The 21,854-nt window shown below is 45.9% G+C and overlaps 1 protein-coding gene across 1 annotated transcript; it reads right to left on the reverse strand.

The window, feature by feature from the left end:
* Positions 1 to 14,409: 14,409 nt before the first annotated feature.
* Positions 14,410 to 21,854, reverse strand: LOC130130156 (solute carrier family 22 member 13-like). The gene is made up of 6 exons (XM_056299893.1): positions 21,814 to 21,854; positions 17,881 to 18,035; positions 16,393 to 16,564; positions 15,070 to 15,190; positions 14,872 to 14,966; positions 14,410 to 14,635 (listed from the first exon to the last, which is right to left on the reverse strand). The coding sequence occupies exons 1-6, from the start codon at positions 21,852 to 21,854 to the stop codon at positions 14,410 to 14,412; spliced, it is 810 nt and encodes a 269-aa protein (XP_056155868.1).

The following is a 21,854-nucleotide window of genomic DNA, read 5'->3' on the forward strand; positions in this document are numbered from 1 at the left end:
GGCGGTGGAGATGGTGGGGACATCATTCAACCGCAGCTCAGTGTGACTGGAGATACCAGCCGGTAATTACACCGTGGGGGCTCACATTTCCAAGGTCACAGACACATTTTTCGGGGGTGGGGGGTGGGAATGAGTGTGTGTTTGTGTCGGCCCTGTGATGCCCTGGCGGCCTGTCCAGCCTGTCTCCCCGCTTGCCGCCCAGAGACTGCTGGGATAGGCTCCAGCATCCCCGCGACCCTGAGAGCAGGATAAGCGGTTTGGATAATGGATGGATGGATGGATGAATGGGAATGAGTGTGTGGAGGGGAGGAGTCTGGTTCGTCTGGTATTATGAAACACGTTGTAGAACAGATTCAGTTATTTCTAGTATATGTTGTCCCCTAAAGGCAATTTGGATGTTTTGTTTAGTTGTTGTTGTTGTTGTTTTGCCCGCAGATTTTGTTTGCAGTTAAAACCCACAATAAATTACGGTTAATTCACCAATAAAGACCAGTTGTTCGTTGGTACACAATAACGGAGTGAAAACTGCTTCTTAAAGATAGTATGTGTGTGTGTGTGTGTGTGTGTGGGGGGGGGGTGTTATTACAGTGCTGGCTCAGGTAGCCCTCCATGCAACACGGGGTGAAATGTCTGGCTGTGGCCTGCTTCTACTTATGGTAACAGTTGTCAGGGAAAATTAAAATCACAACTGCAGTTGGCTTTAATGACCATTTAAAGTGGAATTCTGTTTGCAATATTTTTAGGGGATACACTTCCCAGAAGTCATTTTGAAACCGATAAGTGATTTTTGCACCACCACAGCAGAACGCAGAGTGTTTGGTCCTGCTGCCACTACCTGTGAGATGCTTGGTGGGAATCACACCACAGACACAAGTTTGTATTTCTCTGTATTACGGTGAATGCAAGCACTGTCATAGGTTGAATCTTCTTTGTGTCCTTGTTCAGTGAAAGATAAAAAATTAACATCTTCTTTGTGTCCTTGTTCAGTGAAAGATAAAAAATTAACAAACATTAATTTAAGTGAGAATCTTCGAGATTGCCACTTTAAGTTTGCATGTACAATATTTTTTCTAATCGAAAACAGAGATTTGGGGCGTCCAGGTAGCATAGTGGTCTATTCCGTTGCCTAACAACATAGGGATCGCTGGTTCGAGTCCCCGTGTTACCTCCGGCTTGGTCGGGCGTCCCTACAGACACAATTGGCCGTGTCTGCGGGTGGGAAGCCGGATGTAGGTATGTGTCCTGGTCGCTGGACTAGCGCCTCCTCTGGTCGGTTTGAGCGCCTGTTCAGGGGGTAGGGGGAACAGGGGGAAATAGTGTGATCCTCCCATGTGCTACGTCCCCCTGATGAAACTCCTCACTGTCGGAGGAGGCGTGTGGTAGTCTGCAGCTCTCCCCGGATCGGCAGAGGGGGCGGAGCAGCAACCAGGATGACTCAAAAGAGTGGAGTAATTGGCCGAATAAAATTGGGGAGAAAAAGGGGGAACCCTCCCCCCCCAGAGATTCAGGATTAGGAGGGGTCTCTCTTAACAGTATGTGGACAGTGTCACTCACAACCTAACGAACTGCACTAACAGCAGAATACGTGTAGCAGTAACAGAAGACTGATAACGCACTAGAGCTGACATGGTATAAATGTCAACATTATTATGATCCAGTGACACACCTTTTTATATTTTACTCTTTTGCACAATGACAAGAGCAAAGTAAGAAAAGTAAACTACATTGCTGTCTCAGTTCCCCCAGATGTGGCTCATGGATCATCATGTTTGTGAGGAACCAAAGGCCCATAAGGCCAGCGCCCCCTGATAAACACTCCCCTGACAGCATGCAATGCTGCCACCGAGCCAGCAAACAACATGGAAAGAGAGCTAGCTGCAGGGAAGGAAGGAAGGAAGAAAGGAAAGGAGGGAGGAAGGAAGGAAAGAAGGAAGGAAGGAAGGAAAGAAGGAAGGAAGGAAGGTAGGTAGGGATGATGAAGGGAAGGAAGGAAGGAAAGAAATGAAGGAAGGAAGGGATGAATGAATGAAAGAAGGAAGAGAAGGAATGAATGAATGATGGAAGGAAGGAAAGAAAGGAATGAAGGAAGGAATGAAGGAAGGAATAAAGACAGGAAAGGAAGGAAAGAAAAGAAATGAAGGAAGGAAGGAATGAAGGAAGGAAGGAAAGGAATGAAGAGAGAGAGCTATTCATCCTGACAGTGACTATGCATGGGGGAGGGGATTGACTCAACCTGGTGCTGGCAAAGCGGGCCACTGTGGAGCAGGACAGAAATAGCCAGCCGGCTACCATGTCCTGTAAGAGAGGACAGGGTGACAGGGTCAGCTGTCACCAGAGCAGGGATGACTGGAAAGGAAGCTACGTACGTAGAGAGACACATACATAGAGAGAGACACATACATAGAGAGAGAGGGAGAGAGAGAGATGGGGGTGAGAGGACGTCAAGACAGACAAGAGATATAGTGGAGGGCTTAAGATCCAGACACAAACCCACCGTTAGTTAGAAGCAGGTACATTAAAACAGCTCAGAGTCAGTGAAGAAGACAGAGGAGGAGGAAGAGCTTGGGGACGGTTTGCCTCTGTGAGTAATGATACGCTATATCTGCCTTTACATTGTGCCTATAGAGAGCAGTGTTCAGCATGGCCTGTGTGTTGTGTGTGTGCAAACTGACAAGCATGCGTACGCTGATCATGCCTGGGCTTGCAGACGTTTAAGGCTGACACTTTAACATATGATACACTGTGGTTTGATAGCTATAATACATGTATGTACTGACATATTGGATCATATACAGTATAGGTTATATAGTGTAGTAAACGTGGAATTATGTGTCATATCAATCTGTCTTACAATATCGGGGTTCTGTCTGAATTCAGGCTTAAGTCATGTAGGCAACATTCAAAATATCCTCTTTTGGTTAAAATGTTCATAAAACCCCCTTTTTTGCCGAAATGTCCTCATACACCATTGATAACAAACAAGTTGGCGTTGGTTGGTTTGTACCAGTATAAACGGCTAATAGATATACACATGTTTACTTGCGGTGCTATGCTAAGTCATGCCCGTCTGCAGCAGTCTGCATGTGTCGGTGGAGTCCGGTGTCAGTCCGGCTTCTTCACAAATAGTACTTTTATAGCTTGGCCCGATGACAGCTGTTAAAGACCAGCTTTGAAAGTCGTAATGACCATTGACAGAAAATCTGTTGCAGTTACTGCACAGCCCATCGATGGAAGCGTGAACACGGCGGTCGGCTGGCGCACAGCGTCAGAGCGGACTCTGATTGTTTCTGCTGTTTGTGTAGCTGTTGTTATAACGCTGTACACATATGGAGCCATGCTTTTGGTCGAGCTCATAGTTTTCGGTCACATGCTCTTGTGACCACCTCTCAAAATACTCACATTGTCAGTAGGTGTGAGACAGCTGGCCTTTGTCTTTGATGGGAACGGGGCGCTAAGTCTACTGACGGTCCGTTTCAGAGTCGACAGCAAAGGTGGACTAAATTTTGGGATGAGCCGTAGTATCTTGGCCTCCGAATGTCCACAATGGGAATGTGATGGCACATTTATATATCCCAACCTCTTTGTGTCGTGAAACCTAGAGCTCTTATCGACATCGATGCTGGTATCAGAGTTTTGATCACATCCAACTCCAAGTCCGACAGTTTGATTTAGAGCAATGCAGCACTTTGTGTAACAAAGCAGGACTCTCTGGCCCTGTACAAACTTCTCTCTCTGCCTGGTGTCTCTTCAGATGTTAAGAGGAGATCAACTGCAGACCTGCGTGACGCCTCCCTCATCCAGACCAGGGAGAAGTTGCCTATCTCGGTCAAAGCCATATCTGCTCTCTATCTGTCAAAGGTGGCAGGTGCAGAACCAGCTGGTGGCCTCTTAAGACCAGTCAGTACTTTGCTTGTCTTTTGGAGCTCTGTAGAGGTCAGAGATCGTATGATGGCCAACACTTTCCTTCAGTGTGTGCATTTATTTACTGACTTTCTTATCAGCCTTAACAGACAAAGCTGTGCCATAACAGTATCCTAGCAACAACCCATCTTTGGTGTTCAGGTGTTGTGCTCCACTGGCTTTAAAAGTGCAGTTGCAGTGTATTAAATCACAGACATTGGTACTTGTAGACAGACACTTGTAACCACACTCTGACATCCATTACAAATGACATGTAGGGCGTCCGGGAGGCGTGGCGGTCTATTCCGTTGCCTACCAACACGGGGATTGGCGGTTCGAATCCCCGTGTTACCTCCGGCTTGGTCGGGCGTCCCTACAGACACAATTGGCTGTGTCTGCAGGTGGGAAGCCGGATGCGGGTACGTGTCCTGGTCGCTGCACTAGCGCCTCCTCTGGTCGGTTGGGGCACCTGTTTGGGGGGGAGGGTGGAATAGCGTGAGCCTCCCACGCGCTACGTCCCCCTGGTGAAACTCCTCACTGTCAGGTGAAAAGAAGCGGCTAGCGACTCCACATGTATCAGAGGAGGCATGTGGTAGTCTGCAGCCCTCCCCTGATCGGCAGAGGGGGTGGAGCAGCGACCGGGATGGCTCAGAAGAGCAGGGTAATTGGCCAAGTACAATTGGGGAGAAAAGGGGGGGGGGAAATGAAATGTAATGGGAAAAAATGCACTGCTATTCATAGCAGGCTTTAAGATTTCAAGAACCAAAATATTTGTATAATAATAATGATAATCGATTTTATTTATGCAGCATCTTTCCACACGTCAAGGTCACTCATTTTTAGTCAGATCCAGTATCTATTGTTGGATTGTAGGAAATTACAGTGGAATAAATTAAATGTATTATGCTTTCAAAAATTTGGAACACAAAATGGTTTCTGCAACACCAACGAAATCTTGTTTTTGAGAGCTCATATAATTGCCAACATATTTTTTACCATCTGGAAAACCATGTAGAAAAGTTTTGATCTTTAAATAAGGACTAAACCATTTTTATAATCATAAAATATGTTCACCTGGCCAAGGCACTTGGCACTTTGAAATGAGGGGTTCGTGTATAAAAGTCACTGTATGTCTTTAGCTCTGGTCAAAAACACCCTTAAATTAAACACTGGTCTTATTTTAACCATGACCTTAAACTCACTGCATTGTGGGAATCAAGAGAGTCATAAGTGCAAGCATGCAAATGTAGAATACATGTCACCGCTGTCTCATACTGGGGATGTGCTGCTGCTGGCAAGCTTAAAGAGGGACGTGAACTTTGACATGACCATCATAAACATGTATAACTGCCCATGGCAAAACAAGTTGTGTTACATAAGATACCCCTTGTTTATGATGATGTACATCTGACCTAAGTTAATGATTATTCACCACCCTCCTCCTCCAGGCCCAGGGTAAACCATCTGAATCTGGGAAACAAGGCAAACCAACCAAGGTAAGCAAAAGAACCTGTGAACATTAACAGACATTTTGAACGGTAAGATGTTTGGCTAACACTGTTTTCACAATTAGGTGGGTTAATGATTTGTGTAATCACAATAACATATGGGTGTCCGGGTAGCATAGTGGTCTGTTCTATTGCCTACCAACATGGGGATCGGCGGTTCAAATCCCTGTGTTACCTCCGGCTTGGTCGGGCATCCCTACAGACACAATTGGCCGTGTCTGCGGGTGGGAAGCCGGATGTAGGTGTGTGTCCTGGTCGCTGCGCTAGCACCTCCTCTGGTCGGTCAGGGCACCTGCTCGGGGAGGAGGGGGAGCTTGGGGGAATAATGTGATCCTCCCTTGTGCTACGTCCTCCAGGCGAAACTCCTCACTGTCAGGTGAAAAGAAGCAGCTGGCGACTCCACATGTATCAGAGGAGACATGTGGTAGTCTGCAGCCCTACTCGGCTCGGCAGAGGGTGTGGAGCAGTGACCGGGATGGCTCAGAAGAGTGGGGTAATTGACCAAGTACAATTGGGGAGGAAAAAAGGGGGAAAATCCAAAAAAATTCACAATAACATATGTGCCTTGAATGTGCCATATAGAATATGATTCCTGTCCCCTGTTTATGATACAGTTTTGCTTTTGCTATTTGTGGTGAAACTTGAACGGCATTAACATGTCCATGCCCAAACAAAGGTGATGAAAGCTGTGTGCCATCGGTGCTGTCTTTGCAGTGGGATTTATACTCTGGGGTTGCTTTGGGTTTGAGTGCGATGGCTGGTTCTTGTGGAGTTCGGCTAACACAGTGACGCTTTGCACGCAGACAGCATGTCAACTGACCCGATTGGACAGGTATCATATGGCCCTGATGCCAGTGAGACAATTGGTCATTTAGTGCATGCTTTTCATTGGAAGGCTAAACGAAAAGATGCAGTGACGAGAGTGTTGTTTTGCTCTTCACCAAAGATGGAGGGAGATGGAGGACAACGATCTCAGCAAATGAAAAACCCCTGCCTCAGCGCTCCTTTGGCTGAACCTCACCCTGGGGGTGCAAACATCTGTGGTGCATGCACCCCCCCTGCCCCACCTTACCATCCCTCCAGAGAAATGTTGTACCAACAGCGGCAGAAATGCGAGCTGAGGAGGCTCCTCAAGCACACCCACCCAGAGCTGAGCACCCTGGACGTAGACGAGGAGCTGGCCGAGGTCCTGAGCTCCGAGTGCAGGCCAACAGCTGACGAAACCGGATACGAGGGGGAGGTTCTCAACCGCCGCTGGATATTTGAGAACCATGCACTGAGCAGCAGAGCAGGGCTCCATGCCCCCAAAATGCATGTGATGGAAGGGACGGTGGAAAGAGGAGGGGATGTGAAGAGAACATCCGCTCTTTTTGAGCAGCCATGCGAGAGGCCTCATGTAGAAAGGGTTAAATGGGGGGAAGGTTCTGAAAGGCATGATTGCAATCCTGATGTTAACGCCGAGTGTGGCGAGGAGAGGGTCAGAGTAGATGTACAGTCCACCAAGAAAATGTTTGAGACTCAGTCTGTGGTCACCTCAAGGTCATGTCATCAGGATAAGTTTCAGGGCAAAGTGGAAGATGAGGTAGGGCCATTTCCGAGACAAAAACAGGTGGTGGAAATGTGTAGCCAACACGGTGTACACGGTGAAAACAAAAAAAATGCATGTATCAATAGTGTTGAGCTGTCAAAATGGTCCCAAAAACATGAACGAGGGCCTTGCGCTCATGTTGTCGGCCCATCCGCTGAAGATAAGTTTTCTGAAACCGAGCTACATATGAAAGAGGCTTCTGCTGTCAAAGCAGTCCTCACTTCAGAGAACCAGTCCCCAAGCTTTCCTCACTCACAAAGTTGTGGGATAATGATCAAAACAAGCGCAGCTCTTTACCAAAACAACCCTTTCATTGCAACAAACGTAGAGCGAGAACAATCACAGATGCAAGGAGCAAAGGGCCAAAGCAACATTTCACCCTATGGTGACCCAACGGTGGACAGTGGGGGGATTGAGGACATTCTGACGGCTAACGTTAAGAACAGAGCCCAGCTGTTTGAGTCGGTGTCATTTGATAAAATCAGGCACCAGAACAAGGAGGAAATAGAGGCAATGCTGGAGAGCATAAATGAAACACTGAATTGTCTCTGCAACTTCGACGCCATACATTCAGATGGACTGATCATTGAGGTGAATGAGACAATGCTAGCTAAAAAGGCCAGATACAAGTTATTCCCAACTGGCCCTGAGATACAGTATGATGAGCTAGCTGAGGGTGGTGCACAGAACTTCATTCTTCACTCACTACCAAGGGCAAAACTGAAGGCTGAGGTCATTTACCTGAAGGAGAATGATCAGGGAAATGTGATAACCACTGTGGTGGATGTACCCATCCACCAGCACCAGTTCACTGCCAACCAAGATGCAGAGTTTAAAACTGCCAACATAGTTCAGCTCATAGAGGATATTCTCAACCAAGACAACTCTCTGAGAAAGGGCATTATAATTCAGGAGAATGTGAATAGATCTGCTGAAGTAACTGTTTATTCCCTGTATCGTTACCTGAAAGGAGAGGTAAAAAGTTACTCCTCCCCACAAGTACGCTGCGTGGAGCATGATGAATCAGAATGTACAAGTGATGAAAATAAAAGCGACATTCAAGAGATAACTAAAGGGGATGTTAAATCGACCATAAGCTGCCTTCTGGCAGCAAATCAAGAGCCAGCCTACCCAGGATCGATGAAGCCCGAGATCAAAATGAAGGGGAATGTGAAACTGCTCAGTAGTTGCATTGAAAAGGGGGATTTGGAGTATCTGAAGACCCTTCATGCAGACCCCACAGAGCAACAAGTCTCCCCTAACCAGTATATCACCGACACTGGAGTTAGCACAGAGACATGTAGTTCACTAGGAAATGACACAGCGGATGAAAGTGATTCACAGTGGATCCCAGTGGATGTGAAGAGACTGAAAAATCTTTTCTCTACAGATCAAAGCCACATCCAGTCAAAACATTTGGCCCGTGATGAGCCTGTCCAACCTCTTGGACTCACATGTCAATCCCCAGTGTTTGGAGAGAGGGAGACCTCCGCAGAATATAACATGAAGGTCATCTCAGGTGCACTGGAAAAGTCTAACTCTAAAGAGTGCAGTGGCCAAGCAGGAGATAATAAGCATGATTTGAAAGTTTCACCCCCAAGTTCATGTCTATATCTGGAGACGAAGGAGGAAGATATGGTTCACCAGGCTGAGTTAGTTGAAGTTTTAGATGATGAAGATGAAATATTCAGCCTCCAAGCTGCCATACACAATCTCCAACAGGCCACACTTGAGGCCAAAGCTCTTCATCTTACAACATTAGTGAAACGCCAGCTATCCAGTCAAGGGCTTTCAAAGCAGCATACAACCTCTACAATAAAATGTGATGTAAAGACTGTAGAAAATCCTGAAGGCATGATCAGATTTCCTCAGGAAAACATGCAAAAAGAAAATACTTGCAACAAAGCTATGCTGAAACAACCCTGTTCAGCTTCATACATTGAGCCTGGACATAAACCAGAAAGCCAAAATGAGAACATGGAGGCAGATTGTGCAGAAACTCACTCAGAGAAAAAACAAACTATAGAGGCCTGTGGTACTGAGGGGCAACAAGGCACAGAGTTTGTCCAGAAAGAACACTTAAAAGTGAATATTTTGCCTTTACAGGTGGTAACAAACAATACAGTGGCAACGAAACAAGATCAAGAAGATAAGGAAAACATAGTACGAAGTAACCTCCAAGTAGCCCTGGATTCTCTCGAGAGATCTTGCGTTAACGTCACCAGAGGAGATATCAGAGCGGCTATGATATACAGGTGCTCAGCTAAATCTCACAAAGACATATATAAAAATGTGGATGCAGGTTCTGCTCAAGAGCCCATTGAAGAAGGGCTTGGTCCTCTGACTGAATCGGAGTCAACTCTACATGTAACACACTGCCATATGGAGGTGCTGGCCACTGAAGAGCTGAGTGAAACAAATGCAGAGTCCCCGAGCCTGAGTCAAACCCAAAAGAAACCAGCCAAAAGTACCACTTCAAAGACAACAAGCAGGACTGCTGGTCCAAAACCAGCAATTCCTCCTAAACCTGACCATTTGAGAGCGAAACCCACAGATAATCGATTAACCAACCCGGAGAATCTCAGTGGAGGAATGCAAACTAAAGCCTTGACAAATGAAATAGAAAAATCTAAAGAGGGGCAACATCTTCAAACATCAAGCACAAGCCTGTTCGACACAGACAGTGCTGCAGAGTTCCGGCCAAGCTGTCTGGAACTGGAAAACCATAAAACAAATGAGCTTGATGTTGAAAAAGTCAAAGTGTGTCCAGGAATTCAACTAAACCATCAAGCACACGGTTCAAAGGTCACAACAGTAGATAATAGTAACACCCAAATGGATGAGAAAATTGTTAGTCAGCCAGAGAATATGAATGTTGCAGCAGATCAAGAAAGTCAGAATTATTCAGTCAAAGGGAATGGCAATGAGGCAGATGAGAGTCATGTTACCTTTAGTGAAGCATGTCAGAAATTTGGTGGGAAACAAGGGATGTCAGCAAAGAATATCCCAATGAAGCCAAAAAGGGTAAGAATTGCCCAAAGTGAAATCAAAAAACCTGAACACACATCTGGAGATAATAACTCAGCTATTCTAACACGTCTGGATGCAAAGACAGGAGAAAATCCCACTGCTCTGTCATATAGCAAACCAAGCAAACAAGAACAGACTTTTGACAGGGATAATAAACAGAAAATAGATGCGCAACCTGAGGGGAAAGTTGTGATGAGGTATAAGAAAGTGAAGGAGGAGACAGAGGAGGAACGTCGACAGAGGCTCTCTGTTCACATGGATGAGATCATGAGGGGAAACATGATGACGGCCATAGAGATTTTTGACAATTTACGAAAACAAGAGCAGCTGCAGAACATTCTGACAAATGTGGAAAAGATTGAGCAGGACACAAGTGATGTGGATGCAAGCTCTCTGAAAAAAATATTTGAGAATGTCCCTGACTGGGTTGTCGCTGCTCAAGCTGAGAAACAAAAACAAACCGAGTCGGAATGCAGAGTTGAGAGGTCTTCAGCACGAAGAGATGAGAGGGAAACTGTGTCCTCCATGGCCCATCATGTTTTTGGAGATCTTGAACGAGCCAGCGAGGAGATTCTTAACCTAAAAGAGCAGACCCTTGCCAGACTAATGGACATAGAGGAGGCCATAAAAAAGGCCCTTTACTCTGTCTCTACTTTGAAATCCGAGTCGGACATCGCTGGTTTGTCTGGCCTGTTCAAAGAGTCCCTGGAGACGGTGCAGCGATCCTCGACATCTGGTAACATTAGCAAAATTAGCATCGGATCAAGTAGAAAGAAAACACAGCAGAGCTCGAGCCCTCAGCAATGTGCCGGTCTGCCACGAGGCCAAATAAGCTCCATGTTGGATGTTCCTTCTCCAAAACTGCGAGCTAGTCCTCCATCCTCACCCGCCTTCATCTCCATCCAGTCTGCTGCTAAAAAGAAAGACAACACATGTTTGGCACCATCAGAGAACACGATGATATGCTCTGCCTGTCAATGCGGTCCAAAGATGAAGGAGAAATTCCGCACAACCAAGACCTTGAAATGCAACAGCCCCTGTCAATACAAAAAGAAGGATGCTAAAGAGGGACGAAAGCAATCACCCCCCAACAGCCCCCTGAATCCGAGACGTGAGCTCAGCGTACTCGAGGTCCAGACCGACCCCAGTGGGAACAGCATCATCAGCACCAGAATGGTCACGGAGAACTACGAGAAGATGGATAGCTTTGGCAACCAGTTTTACTCGACAAAGACCTCAACTGTTGTCGCAACACAGCCGGAGACGGTGGCGATATCTAGAGATCAGGTTGTAACAAGTCCAGCCACGTTTCAGGTCGCCACGTATCCAGAGATCAAGCTTCCCATAAGCAAATCCTGAGTGTAAAGATAATGAACAGGGAGATAAGTCTCCCCTGGGGACATCATTCAATAAAGGTGATTTGGTAGTGATATACTGACAGTTTTCAACGTACTGAGATGTTGCCTTTCTTTTGACATGCATTGAATGAAATATTTTAGCTATCATTTGCATTCATGTTGAATTTAGACGATGTTTTTTTAGGTTGCATTCTTAATGTATTTGTTTTTTTTGACTGGATTTGAAATTAAATATACATTTGTTGTCTTCCCTCTTGCCATCGCATTTGTTGATAGCTTAACTTCCTATCATGCATTTTTTGTAAAAAAGAAAAAAAAAGAAAAAAAAAAGAAATTGTTGCTCTGTCTCTTTCTGTCAGTTCCAAACATCCTGTCAAGATATGTGTTCAGCTTGCTTGAAACCAGTTTACCCAATGGAGAAAATCATTGCAGACAAATACATCTTTCATAAAGCTTGTTTCTGCTGCAAGCACTGCAAGAAAAAGCTCAGGTGAGGTGTCGCAAGTTTCTGCACATATCACCAAAATTTTAACAACCTGTGATTTTCACACATTTTGAAATCAAGAATATTTTCATGGAGATAATAAATGCGTTGTTTTTGAGTTTCTAAATTGTTGGTGAACAAAATCGTAGTTAACTGATATGCACTTAAATTCTGTGCACTTCAAAAAACTCAAAAATGAAGTAAATCTTTTTTCTCACACCATGTTCTTCCTACAAATAGAAGCAGCTGCTGCTGCTGCAAAGCCAGCATTTATCACAGATCTGTATTGCAGGGGCATCCGGGTAGCATAGCGGTCTGTTCCGTTGCCTACCAACACAGGGATCGATGGTTCGAATCCCCGTATTACCTCCGACTTGGTCGGGCGCCCCTACAGACACAATTGGCCGTGTCTGCAGGTGGGAAGCCGGATGCGGGTACGTGTCCTGGTAGCTGCACTAGCACCTCCTCTGGTCGGTAGGGACGCCTGTTCGGGGGGAATAGCGTGATCCTCCCACGCGCTACGTCCCCCTGGTGAAACTCCTCACTGTCAGGTGAAAAGAAGCGGCTGGCGACTCCACATGTATCGGAGGAAGCATGTGGTAGTCTGCAGCCCTCCCCGGATTGACAGAGGGGGTGGAGCAGCGACCGGGGTAATTGGCTAGATACAATTGGGGAGAATGGGGGGGGTCTGTATTGCTGTGAAGGTCATAGCTGTACTTTAAATTTTCAAGAAACATATTAAAATGATGCGGAATGAACATAATGGTAATAATAATGATATCGAGAGGAGGATAAAGCCCACATTAGTCACAAATATCGCACTAAAGACAGGAATCCTCATTGCATTTCCTTTGCAAGTCACTTGTTTGACAAGAATCAAATGCGCCCTATCCTCCCTTTGAAGATATTTTGTACTGTAACTGATGAAGTGTTTTCTGTCATAGCATGCAAAGCTATGCACCTCTGCATGCGGAGTTCTACTGCATATTTCACTACAAACAGCTGTTCAGAAGGAAAGGGAATTACGATGAGGGCTTTGGACATACTCAACACAAGAACCGGTGGCTTCTTAAGACCACTGCTGACATGGGGCCTAATGAATCTGAGGCATAGATAACTGCCTTGGCTGGTGAGTACAAGGAAACATATATCACCATATTCTGGATTTCTAGGTACATCAGCTTCCTTTCCTTTACAATGTGGTTTTTGTTCTGTTCCTACTAGCTGGCGTGATGTTAAGCCATGACAGCTGTGTGGAGTTGAAACACTCCGGTGCCGGTTTGGTAGCTGATTGATCTACAGACAGAACATGTGTACCGTGTCTGGTTCCTAATTACAGCTAAATAAGTAAATGTGAGAATGTGACCATTATTGATGTGAGTTCAGTTATCCTTTGGCTATCATTTCTTGTCTTTACTTCATCCATTATTATTTTTGAAGTGAATGAGTCCTTGGATGAATAATAATTATCATCGTCACCATTATTATTATTATTATAATCATCATCATTATCATATTTTTCTATGTCACTTATGAACTCAAAGCACTCAAAATACATGAGTGTTGTAATTTCACAGAACACAATGAAACCACGTGTGTACAGAATTTTATTGTACAGATTTCATTCATAAAATAAATTTGCTTTAAAAGAAAAACCAATGATTAGCTGATTGTGGCCCAGGACAAGGCGTCTTCAATAAGTTACATATAAAAGACGGCTGAGCATAGCCGCGGTTGCAAATGACTGAATTCTTATGAATTCATAATTCCACCCCTTCAGTTTGCTTTATATTTCTACATTCTGTAGAGGTGCCATAGTCTAAAAGCATTTCTCTTTGACACCAAAGAAATGTGGAAACTGTTTATCGACATTATAGATAGGGGGAAAATATACAATATGAAACGGATAATGACATACACCTAATTTACAGTTTGGTGTCTTTGAGTGATTTCTCCTTCCTCACTGAATCCACTGTCCATACCTCCATCCACCGTTATACTGAAATTCAAAAGAGAAGAAGAATTATTGAACAGTATACTTTATTTAAAACACATTGTAACTGAACTACTCCGTTTGCCGTACTTTACCAAGGACAAAATAATGAATGGACAAATGTGTGGCGCGTATAGCAAGAGACAAGGGCTTTGCCCCCCCCTTTCTCCCCAATTGTAGCCGGCCAATTACCCCACTCTTTCAAACCGTTCCACCCCCTTTACCAATCTTGGCAGGGCTGCAGAACTACCATATGCCTCCTCCCATACATGTGTAGTCGTCAGCCGCTTCTTTTCACCTGACAGTGAGGAGTTTCTCCAGGGGGACGTAGCGCGTGGGAGGATCACACTATTCCCCCCAGTTCCCCCTCCCCACTGAACAGGCGCCTCAACCGACCAGAGGAGGCGCTAGTGCAGCGATCAGGACAAATACCCACATCCGGCTCCCCAGCGATTCCCATGTTGGTAGTTAACAGGATAGACCGCCACGCCACCCGGATGCCCCATTAAACTATGGTGTTTTTTTAAGAATGCAAATGTATTGTAAAACTAGAGGATACCCTTTGGAATAGCGAGGATCGACAGGCACGTGGCGCCCCCACACACCAGGGTAACTATCAGACATATTCTCCTTCCAAAGTGGTCGATAATCACCGCGCTGCCTAGACGCGCAGGAACTTCTACAATGCCGAAGATGAACTGAGTGAGGTAGATATCAAGGCCAAAGTTGCCAACATTTAGGCTGAGTCCATAGTAGACCACACTTATTGCAAACCTACCAAGAGAAAGGGAGAGACACAAAAACAGTCTAAACAAACATTATGACTTATGATACTGTGAATGCATAACATCTACATACAATCTACAGAACATTATTGTTTTATCCATCCATCTATTATCCAAACCACGGGGAGGCCGGAGCCTAGCCCAGCTTTGTTGTTTTATATCAGATCTGATAGGTTAGGGAGGAAGATATTCATGTTAATTAATTGATCATTTATGAATACGCACCAAATGCAGCCCATACTGATAGTACACTTTCTCAGATAAGATACCCTGAAGAGGTCCAGGATGCTTCCTGCTTCAGGAGTCGTCTCCACCTCCAGCTACATGAAATGATGGTCAGTTGTAGTGTTTTTGATCATGTTAACTGGATTCAAATAGAGACTGTTTTAAGATGAAGCCGAAGCATGGCTGAATGCAACTCACCTTATCCAGCAGCGCTTCGGGGACCTTCCTCCTATTTACCCCAGCTGCCTTCCGGATCGCCTGTCGTGCCTCCTCCTTCCTACCCTGCGTCATGAGCCAGCGGGCCGACTCCGGGAGAACCCTGATGGACACAAAAAGTGTAGAATTCATATGTATAGTTTTTACTTGCCACACCCAGCCATCAGTTCATCACAGGGCTGACACACACACGCACACACACACACACACACACACACACACACACACACACACACACACACACACACACACACACTCTCATTCATACCTTTTAGATTCTCCAATTCACCCAACTTTTGTGTCTTTGGACAGTTATGGGGGAGTGTGTATGTGTGTGTGTGGGGGGGGGCAGCCTGGTGAAACCAAAAAGAGAATGTAGAAGAGCTGAAACCAAACCATATGACTCCCTTGCTTTGGAGAAACTGTGCGGACCACTACAGTGGCTGTGGTGGTCAGCACCACCAGGATAAAATCAAAATAATATTCACTTAGGGCATTCTTTCCCAACCTAGCCCCCAGGTCTTCAAATGTGAACTCGCAGTTCACGTTTGCGGCGGCCTCACCCAGTACTGTCCATGCAGTGTCTTTGTCCACGTCTGCGTTTAAGTTTGTCTTCGTTTGATGGCTGGGAGAGCTGGTGCTGGATCAGCTGGGAGAGCTTCGTCTGCTGCATCCTGTGGGCCCAGGGACCACGGCCCTGAGCGGAGCTGCACCCGAGGACGAAACACCGAGGGCGGTCTGACAGGACACAGAAATGAGGAAGGATAAGCTAACTGCTAGCCTATGCAGACCGGCAGTTCTGATGACACCGAGGGCAGTCTCGCAGCGGCCTCGCCTAGCCTTGACTGTGTTTTTAGGTTTTTATCATCTTGTGGAGTGCGAGGACGTGTGTCGAAGGTGTCTTGCTGGGAGAGCTAGTGCTGGATCTGCTGAGGGAAATTGGTCTGCTGCATCCTGTGGGCCCAAGGACCACGGCCCTGAGCGGAGCTGCACCCGAGGATGAAACACCGAGGGTGGTCTGACAAGACGTGGAAGTGGGGCAGGCTAAGCTAACTGCTAGCCCATGCAGACCGGCAGTTCCGACAGTCATCCTGGCGGAAATTCGTTCTCCTGATTCTGAAGGACCCCCCCCCCCCCTTGACCTGCAGATTTTCATTGTAACCCTGCATAGTTAGGCCTGCTTGTAGTTAAACGAGCAGTGGGTTGGGAAACAATGATTTAGTGGACATCTTCCAGGCAACATAAATCCTCTAGAAAAAAAAAGAAAGAAAGAAAAACTGTCTTAAGCACTGAGGGCAGACTGACCAGTGGAAGAGACCGAAGGACAGGATGATAGGGCTGAAGAGCACCAAGTGCATGATCCTCCAGTTGCGGATCCCATAGGCGACGCCTGATAACATCATCAGTCCGACTGAGTAGAAAGTGTGTGGGATGACGATGAACAGAGCCCGTTTAGAGGTACCGGTCCATTCAGCCCCTTTGAATGGGAAAAAAAGTACATCAAAAATGTTGGTGGCTGCCAGGTTTATACCCCAAACACATTCACATCTACCCTGAAGTCATTTTTATTTAGCCACCTGGAGGGTATGCAAATATGTGATGACTGTGTTGGTGTTTTCCCACTCTAACCCCACACATTCATTTAAAAAGAATCATCAGTGATATTGTGTAAACAACTTCCTAACTGCTAGATTGTAGAGGAGCTCAAGCAGGAGTCGTGACAACTTTCTCTTTCGGCTACACAACGTGCACCATTTATTCCTTCCACCATTACAGCAACAACAAAAAACCTGCGCAGCTTAAGTGTGTCACTGTAAACCCGAACCGAGGAAACAGCAGCTGTAAACTAACGTTCCTACTAGCTCAATAAGGGGAATTATGTAGCCCCATAACCACTACAAGATAAACAAAATTAAAAAAAATACTTAAGTTTTAGCGACTGATGTTCTGCCATTTACTGGAAAGATCTTCAGGCTTTGTCTTCCATATTTATTTGTTAACCGCAACAACTTCGCTTCTTCAAACTTGCAACTTTCTGCCATATATCTTGCATTTGGCTGCTATGGTAAAAACAATAAAAAAACATCTAGGAAAGGTTCTACCCAAAATTAACCATTAAAATGAGTAGGTACAATACTGTTCGTGTTTGGATATTCATGGATAAACTGGTGTCTTAATTACCGCAGCTTTAGAAAGTACCAAGAAGGACATAATATGTTTGCATGCCCTGTAAATCTTCGGGATTGTAGCTTTTAAATGATAATAACGACATCCTTAAAGCTACAGTCCTGAAGATTTACATGAAAACAAATGTCAATTTTGACACAATCACTGTAAATCCAACGTGGTACAGAACAGACATGTAATGTTGGAGATTTCTTAATCATGCACTCAAACTCACAGCAATAAATGAATATAATGCTTAGAAAACTTCAGATCTCTTAAATTGTCTCCCGTAACTCACAATGGTACGCCTTTCCTGCTTTCCCAATCAATAACTTTGATTTTTCTAGTTGTGCAACTACATTGTCATCAGTTGAGTTGCTCCTGTTACTATTTATTGTCAGTGACTCACATGCAAGTACGTGATACCAGCTACACCCATTTAGGACAGGTGTTTAAGCGTTGCTGTAGGTTTAAGGTAATGAGTCATGGTTTAAAGTAATAATGTTCCTCTCATGTCATAGTTTTCTTACTAAGGCATGAAACCTTTTCAAATTTTTCATCAAAGTTAAATGAGATCAGATTGATTGCTGAAACACATTAGGTAAGAAGTTGAAATGTATTACCCACCAAGGACATATACGTTGATGATGACACCAGAGGTGGATGCTCCACTCAAAAATCTCAGCGCTATATAAACATAGATGTTGGGTGAGAAAGCAGAGCCCACACCAGCCACCAGCTGCAGGAGCAGAGAGATCTGGACCACGAAACGACGACCGAACCTGCAGGTAAGTACAGAAAACAAGAGATTGTAAAGGCCGGTGTATACAGTACTTCTATATCTTTTATATGACACACGAAGCTAAGGGCTAGATGATGGTTCTCCTGATTTCTGCAAGCAACAGCAGTCGCATGGCATGGGGCATGGCCTGGGGTAGTGGCATGGCGTGGGGAAGCCAAGTGAGACAAGACCTTTATGTCCTTTTTGGGGGGGAGGGGGGTGTCTTAATTGACAGGAGTACATCGCCGCTTTAACAGCCAACGTAATATAAGCTGATGAGCGTTTACACAAACTTGTATTGTACAGATACAGGACTTGCACATGCTAGCTATCTACCTTCTTGCTGTACAAAATATAGGCTATACAATGTTGCCCAGTTACTCAGATGCATAGTACAGATTCAATAATGAATATAAGAGTTCCCTGGCACTGTTCCCTGCAGTTTTAAGGCAGCTGTGGTGAAACCACTACTTAAAAAACTGCACCTCGATCCAGGGTCTCTTAATAACTATCGACCAGTGTCTAATCTTCCATTCTTTTCTAAAGTACTAGAAAGAGTTGTGTATCAAGAACTTTCAACCCATATAGAAGAAAACCACCTTTATGAAGCTTTTCGATCGGCTTTCAGGGCCTGTCACTCCACTGAAACTGCTCTGACCGGAGTGGTGAACAATCTTTTACTAGCTATGGACTCTGATTTCATTTCATTGTTATGCCGATGACACCCAGTGGATCTTGTCCTTTCCTCCCTCTGACACACAAGTAGAGACACACATTGCGGTCTGCTTGACTGACATCTCGGAGTGGATTGGCGACACACCACCTGAAGCTCAATCCGGACAAGACAGAGCTGATGTTCCTCCCGGGGAAAGGTTGCCCGCACCGAGACCTGGCCATCACCACGGACAACACTGTGGTGACGTCAACTCGGACTGCGAGGAATCTGTGTGTGATCCTGGACGACCAACTGTCGTTTGCTGCAAACGTTGCATCGGTTGCTCGCTCCTGCAGATTTATATTGAGACTGGCTTGGCAAAAGCGCGGTATGCGGGTGACGTCACCGATGCGGAACTCAGCGGTAACGCGGCACTGAGTGGCAGAAAGACTGAGTGGCAGCGTTAACGTCCAGCTTGAATACAGCGAAAACGCATCTAAAATGGGAAAGAGCTGTTGTGTGATAGACTGCACTAATAGATTTCACAAGAAATCGGAGTTATCTTTTTACAGACTCCCGAAAGATAAGGTAAAGAGAAACAAATGGATCGCTGCAATTCGCAGAAACAACTGGAATCCAGGCACCGAACCGTGGATTTGCGGTTTCCATTTTGTGTCAGGTAGGCCGACGTTAGGCTATGTTGGATTTTTTGGTAACGTTAAATGGCAAAATCATAAAGTCATATACTGTATTGACTACTCATCAATTAAATATTTAGCATCTTTCATAAGTTTTTGTCAGCATTTTTTTTAAATGTCCTTGTGTTGTGTTCTACAAACAAAGGGGAGAATGGTTGGCTTAACGTTAACGTTTTCACAGTGGTAACTTAATAAAATAAAATAAATATTTGTACAAACCTGTCCATATACAACCAATCTCTTTAATTTTGCCAAGAAATCCCGCTTTGAAGTGGGACCAAGCGTCAAGACTTTTGCCTACCTTCAGGCTTTGCTTTATATTGTAACGTGCACGGATAAGTAGACACGTTGGTCCTTGAATAACGGGTCTGACCCTTTAGTCGAGCGGTTAGCGACGTTTCCTGCGGTGCGGGCGATACGGGTTCGCGTCCCGGCCGCGGCAGTTCCTGTGGTTGCGTTGTCCCCCGAATTCGCTACATTGGTGTCAGAAGTGGGATGGAGCGACCGTAAGGCCATCGGAAGCGTATGCGCCCTGAGGCGTGAAGGAGCTGATATGCTTAAGCGCGGGGACGCGCTTCCCGAAGGAGGGGGGTAGTGTAACGTGTGTGGATAACTAGACACGTTGGTCCTTGACTAACGGGTCGGACCCTTTAGTCAACTGGTTAACGTTGTCGCTTGTACAGGTCACTTTCAAGTCCAACTTCCTTTAATTTAAGCAGATAATCTTGCGTTATAGTCCCGGTTTCACTCTTTCCCCTACTAGAAGCGTCCATGTTACGGGATGTTTTGCCACTCACGGTGACTGGGGGGCGTGTTCCAGTGGGAAAGTGACGTCAATGCATACCATCAATATCTCGAAAATGGGTAAATCTCGATCACGACTATGCACCTGATGTTTTGAAAAAGCGAAGCTAAGAGTGTGCTACCAGGAAGGAACAGTACTGTATGGCTCGGCGGAGGAAGTGACCGGAGACATGGCAAAGAGAGGGCTCCCAGTGACTGTAATCAAACACCCGGTGTCTCTTCTTGATCAGGTTCAGAGTTTATCATGGCGCACGAACAGGAGACCGGGAAACCAGCGAGACAATGGCGGCAGACTTCCGGACTACAAGGAAAGGCTCCAGGCTTTTAGGCGCCAGGACCCAGTGTGACTGTGCATGATTTTGAAAGAACTAGAAATCGACGTTTACTGGCGAGCCAAGAGAAGAAGAGAGGGTGAGTCTCTATTAAAAAAAAAAAAAAAGGCAGCCGAGGACATAGTTTTCAGTTATGGGATAACAGATTGTAAATAATGACTGCATGTTAGAGTAGCATCTTGTTGGCGATGACTATGAATATACTTTTAATGGTCGGGGGTAGTTCCTTAGTCATAGACTTAAATGGCTATCAGAATGGACAAAGGCCCCTCTCCCACCAATCGGGGGGAGAGAATTCCCCTCAAAGCCCTCTCTCCATCTGGGCTTTATTTAGGGTCACAATGAAGACCCCACATGTGGAAGTTAATTTTACAGTTAAGGTTTTTATTTATTTATTTCTATCTCTTATGTTTAACATGTTCAATCTTTGTGTTCTTACTATGTTCTTGCCCATCCAAGGGCTTATTCTTCTTTTTTTTTGTGCTGCCGTTCTCTGCAGCCTCTGGGGTGTTGCCTTTGATACTGTAGCGAATTCGGGGGACAACGCAACCACAGGAACTGCCGCGGCCGGGAAGCGAACCCGTCTCGCCCGCACCGCAGGAGGCATCGCTAACCGCTCGACTAAAGGGTCAGACCCGCCAGCCAGCGGCCAGCCTGTCTTCTTATCCATGCACATTACACTATCCCCCTCCTTCGGGAAGCGCGTCCCCGCGCTTAAGCATATCAGCTCCTTCACGCCTCAGGGCGCATACGCTTCCGATGGCCTTACGGTCGCTCCATCCCACTTCTGACACCAATGTAGCGAATTCGGGGGACAACGCAACCACAGGAACTGCCGCGGCCGGGACGCGAACCCGTATCGCCCCCACCGCAGGAGACATCGCTAACCGCTCGACTAAAGGGTCAGACCCGCGAGCCGGCGGCCAGCGTGTCTTGTTATCCATGCACGTTACACTACCCCCCTCCTTCGGGAAGCGCGTCCCCGCGCTTAAGCATATCAGCTCCTTCACGCCTCAGGGCGCATACGCTTCCGATGGCCTTACGGTCGCTCCATCCCACTTCTGACACCAATGTAGCGAATTCGGGGGACAACGCAACCACAGGAACTGCCGCGGCCGGGACGCGAACCCGTATCGCCCCCACCGCAGGAGACATCGTTAACCGCTCGACTAAAGGGTCATCCCCGCGAGCCAGCGGCCAGCGTGTCTTCTTATCCATGCACGTTACACTTCTTTAGCTGCGCCATTTATTTCTTCATCTTCTAAATACAGAGTCATTTTCTGTTTATACGGTGAAATTGCCTCATCCAGGTCCGGGTCTGACCAATTCAT

The sequence above is a fragment of the Lampris incognitus genome, chromosome 19 (assembly GCF_029633865.1).
Source record: "Lampris incognitus isolate fLamInc1 chromosome 19, fLamInc1.hap2, whole genome shotgun sequence".
Taxonomy (NCBI): domain Eukaryota; kingdom Metazoa; phylum Chordata; class Actinopteri; order Lampriformes; family Lampridae; genus Lampris; species Lampris incognitus.

Excerpts from the sequence above, each read along its gene's own strand:
- LOC130130156 (XM_056299893.1), bottom strand. The coding sequence starts at position 21,854 with ATGAATTGGTCAGACCCGGACCTGGATGAGGCAATTTCACC. Across the intron at positions 16,565-17,880 it reads CATCAACGTATATGTCCTTG|GGGCTGAATGGACCGGTACC; the intron begins GTGGGTAATACA and ends TCCCATTCAAAG. Across the intron at positions 15,191-16,392 it reads TCCTTCGGTCTCTTCCACTG|GGTTCTCCCGGAGTCGGCCC; the intron begins GTCAGTCTGCCC and ends TGTGTCCATCAG.